The 10173-nt window shown below is 55.6% G+C and overlaps 2 protein-coding genes across 2 annotated transcripts in view; one reads left to right on the plus strand and one right to left on the minus strand.

Moving 5' to 3' along the window:
- Nucleotides 1-528: 528 nt before the first annotated feature.
- id2b (inhibitor of DNA binding 2b) lies at nt 529-1671 on the plus strand (the record flags this gene model as incomplete). The annotated part of the gene is made up of 2 exons (XM_079753636.1): nt 529-867; nt 1574-1671. The coding sequence occupies 2 exons, from the start codon at nt 529-531 to the stop codon at nt 1586-1588; spliced, it is 354 nt and encodes a 117-aa protein (XP_079609762.1). The 3' UTR covers nt 1589-1671.
- A 684-nt stretch (nt 1672-2355) lies between these two features.
- The window catches only part of kidins220b (kinase D-interacting substrate 220b), a 24496-nt gene continuing 16678 nt past the window's right edge, over nt 2356-10173 (minus strand). The window contains exons 23-28 of the mRNA XM_079754175.1: nt 9242-9450; nt 8372-8497; nt 6752-6889; nt 6337-6435; nt 5992-6207; nt 2356-5127 (exon numbers count right to left, since the gene is read on the minus strand). Coding sequence (XP_079610301.1) covers nt 3964-5127; nt 5992-6207; nt 6337-6435; nt 6752-6889; nt 8372-8497; nt 9242-9450 — 1952 coding nt within the window. The 3' untranslated portion in view covers nt 2356-3963. The remainder of the gene's footprint in view (nt 5128-5991; nt 6208-6336; nt 6436-6751; nt 6890-8371; nt 8498-9241; nt 9451-10173) is intronic.

The raw sequence follows: 10173 nt of genomic DNA on the forward strand, positions 1-10173 counted from the left end.
TGTGTGTGTGTGTGTGTGTGTGCGCGCGCATTTCCTTGCCCACGCCAGTCTACATTATGGAACAAACAGACACATTTCATGTATGTTAGTAACTCATGGTGACATTGAAACAAAGTAAAGTAGAAGATATAAATGGAACGAAAAGAGTAAACGTAGAAGTGAACTCCAACTCATCGCCAGAGGAGCCGTAATCGTTCTGTACCCGCCGCCGCTCCGATCACTGCTAAGAGGAGGGCGGGGCTACAGCTGGGGAGCAACTCGCACGGCCAATAGGCGCGTCCCTCCAGACAGCCGTCCTGTATATAACCACCTGTCCGTCAGACCCGCCCGCCTCGAGCCCGGAGAGGAGACGGGGTGGTGATCATATAACGGGTGTTTAGATCAAACGTATTCTATCTTAACTTTATTTGATCATAACCTTATTTTATCGAGTGCTTCGTTTTTTTTTTTTTTATCACATTTTGTTCGCTATCTTATTTGATTAAAACCTTGTTTGATCGTAACTTTATCGATTCCTTATCAGTCAACATGAAGGCAGTCAGTCCGCTGCGGCCGCTGCTCCCGGGGAGGACGACCCGGGGCAAGAGCCCGGTGCTCCCGGAGGAGGGGCTGTCCGACATGGAGCGCTGCTACCGGCTCCTGCGGGCCATGGTCCCGGGTCTCCGGCCGGACCGGAGCCTCAGCCGGGTGGACCTCCTCCAGCACGTCATAGACTACATCCTGGACCTGCAGACGGCGCTGGAGCCCGGACCCACGGCCGGTCGCCCCCAGACCCAGAACCTCCGGGACCACGGGGACCCCCACGACGACCCACCGTGGAGTCCGCGGTCCGCAGCCCCTTCCGACGTCCGCGCGCTCACCTTCCAGGTAAAGCCCAACACACACCGGCGCCGAAGCGGCGCGTCAAAAAGAACGCCCCCATTATTCCGGACGTACTCGCCCACACCGGCGGCTAGACGCCCGGCGGCGCGCCGCCGCACTAGGCTTTGCGCCACCGTACTATTCCCTAGCGTCGCCGCCCCTGAAAGAGCGCTTTTTTAAAGCTGTTTGGTACATCCCGGCTTGATACAAGGTCCTGTACATATGGAGATTGTTGATGCACTAAATTAATAATTCCACAATGCAAAAAGAATGAGCGATGAAAGTAAACAAAGTGTGTAAAGTGACTAAACCGTAAACAAAGTGCCCGACGGTACATAAAGTAACTTTGAATTAATGTGACATATCATTGTAAGCACAAACAGAGGATCCTTAGCATCAGGGTGGCTACCATTATGGTAGCCTATACCGACTAAGTTTGTTGATCTGCTTCTTTCAAAACATATCACAACGGTGCTGCAGCGCGCCGCTCCCTATTGGCGCTAGGGGCGGCTTTTTACGCGCGTGAAATGCGGACCGCTGCGCCTTGGCGCCGGTGTGTTGCCGGCTTAAGACGGCTGCACCGGGTCTGGTTGTGCCGGGTCTGGATGTAACGGGTCTGGTTGTAACGGGTCTGGTTCTGCCAGTTCTGGTTGTAACGGGTCTGGTTCTGCCGGGTAAACGGAACTCTTTTTTCTCCTCACGTCTCTTCCAGAAGTTGGAACCCTGACCTCCGCCCCGACAGGCGGACCTTCTCCACCAGGGTGGCGGGACTACAGGCCGGGTAGTCCCGCCTGGGGCGGGTCCTGATCCGACGCTGGGGGGTGAGGTGGTCTACCGCACCGCTGGTCTCCCGGGGGTCAGTGGAACCCACCTTGGACCGGACTGGACTCGACCCCCGGGTCTACCGGACAGGACTCGCCAGACTCTAAACTGGCGTTACGTTGGTCCCCTCCGGCTCCGGACCTGTAACTGGTTTCTGTATTCTACTGGTTTTATTGGGACTAACTGAACATTACTGGCCTGCTGCAGGGTGGCCTGCGTTGCACTTTTATACAAATACACGATAATGTAACATTAAATATTAAAGTATGTTTTGAGGAATGCATATATATTATATGAACGGTGCCGTTTTGATAAGTGGACTAAAGACTCTGAATGGAACCAAGATATGTTGTTATTTAGCCGAATATTAATGGGCCCTTATTTTGAACTTGCTCTGTGGCGACATCTTGCGGCGGCGGTCGGTCATCGACGGTTAAAATTATTTATCTGGTTTGAAAGTTTTGATTTTTAACTCTGCTTCTTTAGGTAGACCTACCTATTGTTTTGGCCAGCAAACTATCACTTATATCTACTTTTTGTTATCTTTGGATAAATGATTCTGCAAAATTACCAAATGTTCAACTCCAAATAGATGGCATAACTCTAAAAAAAAAATACAAGACTTAAAACAGTTTCTGTAACCCAAAGCATTTTATTTCAAATGGCTCCACCTTGAGACACTTCTTGATGCCAGTTACGGCTTTTATTCATCTTGGAGTATCACAGATATAACATTTAATATTCACATCACAAGGCATGCAAAACACCAGCGATTTAACACAAGCATGCGTGTGGATTTTCACTACATGCGTGTTGATTTTCACTACATGCGCTTTGATTGGTCCATGCTTTTAACTCCTAGGTTTCACCTCGTCACGTTTATTAAGCATTTTATTTAAGCTCAGAGCGACAGACGACAGAAGCAGGTTTAAAACGGGAGCAGGTCTTCTGGTTGCTATGGTTTCTAGGACGACTGTAGTCATGTGTTGTCCTTAATAACTCGAGAGACAAACATAACGCAGTATCAACTTCACATCACAACTTGTTAACACTGAACTTCTATTCATAACCTCCTGATGGGTCAGAATAAGATGACAGACGGGAACAGACTTATTTAGAGTTGAGTCAACGGGCGTTAGGTTAGTTAGTGGCTTAATACTGTCTTAAAAAGGTCTTATGAACTATTCATCCAGAAATCAGTTGATTAACAAACTTCACCGACGATTCGTACACAGGTGCCGTCTGAAGAGACTGAAACCTTTAACACGACCAGTCCCGTTAGAAGACAGAGTTGGGGGGCAGAGGGTCGGGGGGGAGACCACCTCATCTGTCATCTCTTTCAGGGATCAGGAACCAGCAGAATAACACGACACAAACAAGATGGACCTGGTCGGGTCGGATCACGGTCAACACTGAATATTTGATTATTTTTTTCGTAGTATTTTTTCTACTTCCACGTATTACCATGTTCCCGTGAGTTCCCGTGAATATTAATCATAAAACAACATGGCTGGATTTAAAATATTAAATATTGTAAATAATGGTTCAATATTAATTCAAAGGTCATTGATTTATCATTTCTAGCTCATGTTTCAAAAGAGTTAAAATAAAGTTTATGACTTCAACTCGGTATTATTAAACTCCAGACACCAGCAGTACTGTTCAACAGGTGATTCTAATCTAGTGCATCCAGACTGCATGCATTAAAACACTGCTAGCTAGCTTAGCACACGCATCACAACCATGTTAGGTCTAGCTAGCTTACCATACACAGAACAACCACGCTAGCTAGCTAGCTTACCATACACATCCCAACCATGCTAGTGCTAGCTAGCTCAGCACACATAACAATCCTGCCAGGGTTAACTAGCCTTGCACATAGAATAACCCCACCAGGGCTAGCCAAGTTACGATAATTAACACCACCAGGACTAGCTAGCTAGCTTAGCACAAACACAACCCTGCTATGGCTAACTAACCAAGCATTCACAGAACCCTGCCAGGGCTAACTAGCTTAGAACACAGACAACAACTCTACCAGGTCTAGCTAGCTTATTCAACTCATAGCAACCACACCAGAGCAAGTTAGCGAGCTAGCTCAGCACACAGAAGCTACTAAGGCTAAAGCTAAGCTACTTCAGCCCAGAGAGCAACAAAACGCACAGCGGAGCTACTTAGACAAAACAAACCACCACTGACCAACCGACACGGCGCAGCTGACAAACGGCAACAAGGACTCGCTTAGCGGCCACCTCGACGTCGAGCCGTAGCTCCTCCCCCCTACAGGATGCTCTCCCGCTCCTCGCCGAAGGTGACGGTGTCGGAGCTGACGGAGCAGATCTCCGGGGGGTCCCCCGGGTTGGGGCCCCTCTTCAGGTGCACCACCCGGACGTTCTCGTTGTGGGGGCCCGGCTTGGTGGTGGTGGAGGAGGTGGTGGAGGAGGTGGTGGAGGAGGCCACCGGGGGGGAGATGACGTCCCCGGTGGTGGAGGAGGAGGTGGAGGAGGAGATGGATCCCTCGGGGCCGGCCGGGCGGGGCCGGTTGTTGGTGTTGTTGTTGGCGACGGTGCTGGGGGCCAGGTTGAGGTTGTAGGAGCGCGAGGACCAGCTCTCCTCGGGGCTGCTGGCCAGCAGGCTGCACTGGTCCTCGGAGCAGATGGACATACGGACGTCCTGCAGGGCCCCGCCCCCGCCCAGCGGGGCGCGGCGGCGGGCCTGCGTCTCCTCCTCCAGCTCCATCAGGTTGGCGCCCTCCAGCTGGGACAGCTCCTCGTCCCGCAGCGAGTGGTTGGGCGAGCTCTCGTTGGACCGCACCCCCGAGTCCGACGAGTCCTTCTTGTCCAGCGTCACGTCGGACAGGAAGTCCTTCCCCTTCAGCGCCGGGGCGCCGGCGGCGGCTGGGGCCCCGGCCCCGTCCTTCAGCAGAGGGGCGTGGTCGGACTCCTCCGACTCGTCGTCGCTCGTCAGCTTCTGGTAGCCGCCGCCGCTGGCCTTCATCTTGAGCTCGGCGGCGCCGGCGGCGAACAGGCCCGCCCCCCCCCGCTCGGAGGAGGAGCTGGCCTTGCGGGTCAGGACGGAGCGGGCGGAGGCGTGGTGCTCCGCCTTCTCGTCCTCCTCCGTGATGGGGTCCAGGGCGTCGGCGTCCGGGTCGGCGGCGGCCGGCTTCCCCCCGGCCCCGGGCCGCTTGGCGTAGGGCTTGCGGGGGTCGGGCTCCGCCCCCTCCTTGGCCCCGCCCTCCGGGGGCGCGGGGGTCATGAAGTGGCCGGGCTGTGGCTGCACGGGCCGCTCCCCGGCGCCCCCCATCTCCACGTTGGCCATCTGGGCCACGTACTCCTGGTAGGCGGAGCGGTACTCGGACTGCTGGCGGTCCGTCAGGCGCCAGATGTCGTTGGACGACTCCTGGGAGTTCAGGCTGGTCATGCTCGCCGTCCGCTGCCCGCCGCTCTGAGAGGACACAACCAGACAGGAAGTCACACCCCTGTACCGCCGATGAGCCCGCCTCACTTCCTGTAGGACGGGGGACGGGGCTGCTATGGTTTCTGTCACGGCTAAGGCAGTGGTCGTTGGTTCTCTCTAATCGGTCCCTCTGAGAGACACAACAAGACAGGAAGCCACCTCCCGAAGCCCGCATCACTTCCTGTAGGACGCGGGTTGGGGCGAGTCGATCCGTTTCCTGATCTGACCGGTGATGCGGTTGCTCTGGTTTCTATTATAACTAATGTAGCATTCATTCTGTTTAATCAGTGACTCTGAGTGCTTCCACCCCTCGTTAAGGGGCAGTAGGAAGGCTTAAGGGATGATTTGAGGGTGATTGGTTGGAGACAGCCTAGATGTCGGTCAGCTATAGTGAGGGAAACGCTCTGAGAGAACGTCTGTTCTGGTCGACTGCTCCTGTCGGGGAGAGAACATTTAGGCTGCAGCCCCGCCCCCTCCACCCATCTCCTCCCCGATTGGCTCACGGAATCCTAACTGCCTGTCAATCACTGCTGCATCGAACGCTGAGGGGAGAGGAGGTTCTGCTCTCTCTCCTTGACCCTCGGACCGTCCCTACAGCAGGTCTAGGCCTGGTCCTGGCCCCCTACAGCATGACTAACCCTGGTCCTGGTCCCCTAGGTCCTGATCCCCTAGGTCCCTACAGCAGGACTAACACTGGTCCTGGTCCCCTAGGTCCCTACAGCAGGTCTAACCCTGGTCCTGGTCCCCTAGGTCCCTACAGCAGGTCTAACCCTGGTCCTGGTCCCCTAGGTCCCTACAGCAGGTCTAACCCCGGTTGGGACCCCCCAGGTCCGGTTGGGGGTCCTGACTCACCATCCACTGCAGGTTGGAGGTCCTGGGGGGCTCCTCCAGCCCCAGGTTGCTGAGCTCCTCGAAGCTCAGGTTGAAGTTGTACATGGGGGAGGAGCCGTCCGCGTTGGCCACGCCCACGTGGGGCGGGGCCGCGGCGCGGGGGGCCGCCATGCTGCCTTGCTCACTGGCGGCGTCGTCCTGCAGCACCTGGCTCTCCATGACGCGCATGTCCACGATCTGGAGGGGATCAAACCACAGTCAGACGGGGGAGGGGCTTCTGCTGAGGACCAATCAGATCCCTGGGATGGACTCAGAAGAGACGGGGGGAGGAGCTTCCCCTGGGGACCAATCAGAGGAGGGACTCACCGTGGCTCTGAACAGCTGCCAGTCGCCGAAGTTCATGTTCATCTCCTTCTTCAGCTCGTCGATGTTGCACTGGGTCAGGACACGCCCGTTCACGTTAGCCTGGACACACACACACACACACACACACACACACGTTACTTACTGTCTACACTCCATAACTATCTATTATTTTTTATTATGTGCACATCGGCCACATTGTTCACACCTAACTCTGACATTTGTGACCACGTCTGCCAGGTCAGCCTACATTTATCATATATATATCTATGTTTACCTCGGCTTGCATGGCAATTATTGATTATACGTGTGTATAATAGGATGTATCCTGATGTGGTGGACTGTTGTTTAATGCAGGGTCAGGGTCCGGGTCTCTGGAGCTCTGACCAGTGGTCCCAGTCCGGGTGGGGCCTCCTACCTTGCGGATGGTGGCGGTGTACTGGGGCAGCATGCCGTGGTCGATGCCCTCCACCAGGCGGACGCGCTCGCACACGGCCTCCGTGGTCAGGGAGGACAGCAGCACGGGGGGAACGCCGGAGACCACCGAGGCGGGGGCCTGCAGAGAACCAGGGGTCAGGACACGCCCCCACCGGGTAGAGGACACGCCCCCACTGGTCACCATGGAGACGGTGAGACCCGCTCTTCCATCGGTCCCATCACTCACCATCCATCTCCTCCCACTCACTCATCACTCACTCACAGCTCACTCATTCATCACTATGGTCACTACCCACTAAGGCTAGTGCGTTTCATGCGAGGGGGCGTCGCTTCTACAGGAAGGGGAGGGGGCATGTCTTCTAGGGGAGGGGCAGCAAGACCAGAAGATGCAGCAGATGTGTGGACGTTGTCCCACCACATCACATGTACTGGGATGTGTTGATGGTTCACCCTCACTGACTTTAGACAGTGTCATGTTCCTACGGGGACTGGAAGGTGGGAACAGGCCTCTGGGGTGGGTGGAGGTGAAGAGGGGTGGAGATGGTTACTATCTGCTGTGTGATCTGACCCAGACCTCCCGGGGGGGGGGGGGCAGGCCGGTCTGCAGGGTCAGGTGTGCTCTGCTAACGTCCACCGAAACAGATCTTAGCCTGAAGGTGGAACGAACTCCAGACTCTCTTCATAATCGTCCACATTCAGTGTCTGAGCGGAACGAATGAGAGGATTATGGTAGCGATATGGTCGGGTTATGAGTTAGTTTCGATCTTCACAAACACATTCATCCACAGCCAGCTCAAAGATGCTAACCATTGCTAGCGCACGCCGGAGGAATGAGCGGGCGCCACTAGCTTGGGGACATGCTAACCACTGCTAGTGTACGTTAGGCTAGAGGGCGGAGTTAGCATCAGAAGGTAAGACACATTACTAGCATGTTGGCCTACAGACGTGGGCTCTATCCAGGCTAGATAGACCACAGCGTGACGACAGAGGGGTGGGCGGTCAAGCAGGGTGTCAGGGAAGGAGAAAATGAGTTGGAACAAAGTGCATGCTGGGACTTGTAGTAAACATCAATACCTGCTTCTTTTTTAAAGATGAACCCCTAGACAGCTTTAGAACCGCATGGCAGACAGACGGACGGAGAGACAGACAGGAGAACAGGGAGACAGATGGACAGGCGGATGGTCAGACAGACAGGCGGAGGGAGGGACGGAGGAGAGAACTCAGGGAACAACAGACCGGTTGGGACCGGTTTGAGAGGAGACCTGTGTGAAGGTGGGAGCTCTGGTATCGATCGCCTGTGACTGTCCAACCCCAACGACTGAAGGGTGGGATGCTGAGGCGTTTCCGTGGAGACGGCCGGTTCTCCACCCCCCTTATCTCCCTCCCTCCTCCCTCTCCACCCCTCCCCCTTATCTCCCTCCCCTTTCCTTCCCCCCCCCTTTCCCTTCTCCCTTTCCACCCGAAACCAATCAACCAATCATTGTTACGGTCCATAACTGACAGGGCCCTGCACCATTCACGTGGTGAGAAGAAGGGTTAGAGCAGCAGAGAGGGCGGGGCTCGGACCCGGTCGGGGGGGAGGGGTCGGGGGGGTACTCACAGGTGCGCAGCAGAAGTCCCTGTAGGGGGCGGTCCTAGAGAATGGGCGTGGCAGGAGGTGAGGTGGTTGGTAGGTGAAGCCCGGGTGGGGGCGTGGCCATTGGTAGACATGTTGGGGGAAATAAGGCTGGATGGACCAATGGGTGCAGGACACAGATTGACATGGGGGGGGGGGTGACAGTTTATAAACCAATCAAATCAAAGACATTCAGAGTACATCGCTGCTTCAGTTGGGAGTTAACACGGGCTGTTTTTGTTTTTAGAAATGGGATTATGCTAATGAGGTTACATTATTATTACCAATCCAATTAAATATAAATGACAAATTACATGATAGAAATAGTTTTATTTTGCTTGGCCATAACATTAAAACAGATTAGCATTATTTATTATGTGTATATTTCCCAGCAGCGATATACAATATAAAACATGGTTTAAACTCTTAAACAAAACAAAATCAGAAACTTAAATCACACCACAAGGAGAAACAAAGACTAAAGTTGAACGGCGGATCAAACGATGGAAAATCAAATGATCATCTGATGGAGGAGTGAGATGGAGGAGTGAGATGGAGGAGTGAGATGGAGGAGTGAGATGGAGGAGTGAGATGGAGGCGGGGTTTCCCACGCAGCGCAGCAGGGGCTGCCTGACCTTTGACCCGCTACCCGGCTGCTTCTGAGCCTGCTCCCTTGAGAAGGGGGGGGGGGGGAGAGGAGGAGGGGGAGAGAGAACAGAGGGGAGGAAGGAGGAGGGGGGGGAGAGAAGAGGAGGAGGAGGAAGAGAGAGGAGGAGGAGGTAGGGATGGAGAGAGGAGCTGAGGAGAGGGGAGGAGTTGGGCAGAGAGGAGGAGAAGGAGGTGCTGGGGACTGACCCTGTTGTAGAAGGGGTGCTGGGGCCCGGCCAGGCCGCTGTAGTAGCTGCTGTGGGTCTCGCCTCCCCCCCCGCCCACAAAGGAGGCGGAGGGGGAGCAGGCGGTGGAGGGCTGGCTGTACATGGAGGTGGGCCGCACCTGCGCCTCCTGCTGCATGCTGGGATACGTCGCCGCACTCAGGTTCATCTGCTCCCGGGCCGCACGGACGTCTGGGGGGGGGTGGGGCAAAGGGTGGGAGGGAGAGAGAGAGAGAGAGAGGAAAGGAGAGAGAGAGAGAGGGGAGCGAGGGGGAGGTAGAGAGAGAGAGAGGGGGGGAGAGAGAGAGAGAGAGGAAAGGAGGGAGAGAAGAGGGGAGCGAGGGGGAGGTAGAGAGAGAGAGAGGAAAGGAGAGAGAGAGAGAGGGGAGCGAGGGGGAGGTAGAGAGAGAGAGAGGGGGGAGAGAGAGAGAGAGAGGAAAGGAGGGAGAGAGAGAGGGGAGCGAGGGGGAGGTAGAGAGGGGGATGAAGGGAGGGGGAGAGAGAGAGAGGGGGGAGAGAGAGAGAGGGGGGAGAGAGGGGGATGAAGGGAGGGGGAGAGAGAGGGGGGGAGAGAGAGAGAGGGGGGAAAGGAGAGAGAGAGAGAGGGGAGCGAGGGGGAGGTAGAGAGGGGGGATGAAGGGAGGGGGGAGAGAGAGAGAGGGGGGAGAGAGAGAGGGGGGAGAGAGGGGGAGGTAGAGAGGGGGATGAAGGGAGGGGGAGAGAGAGAGAGGGGGGAGAGAGAGAGGGGGGAGAGAGGGGGAGGTAGAGAGGGGGGATGAAGGGAGGGGGAGAGAGAGAGAGGGGGGAGAGAGAGAGGGGGGAGAGAGGGGGATGAAGGGAGGGGGGAGAGAGAGGGGGGAGAGAGAGAGAGGGGGGAAAGGAGAGAGCGAGAGAGGGGAGTGAGGGGGAGGTAGA

Source organism: Pollachius pollachius (assembly GCF_949987615.1).
Source record: "Pollachius pollachius genome assembly, chromosome: 16".
Classification (NCBI taxonomy): Eukaryota; Metazoa; Chordata; class Actinopteri; order Gadiformes; family Gadidae; genus Pollachius; species Pollachius pollachius.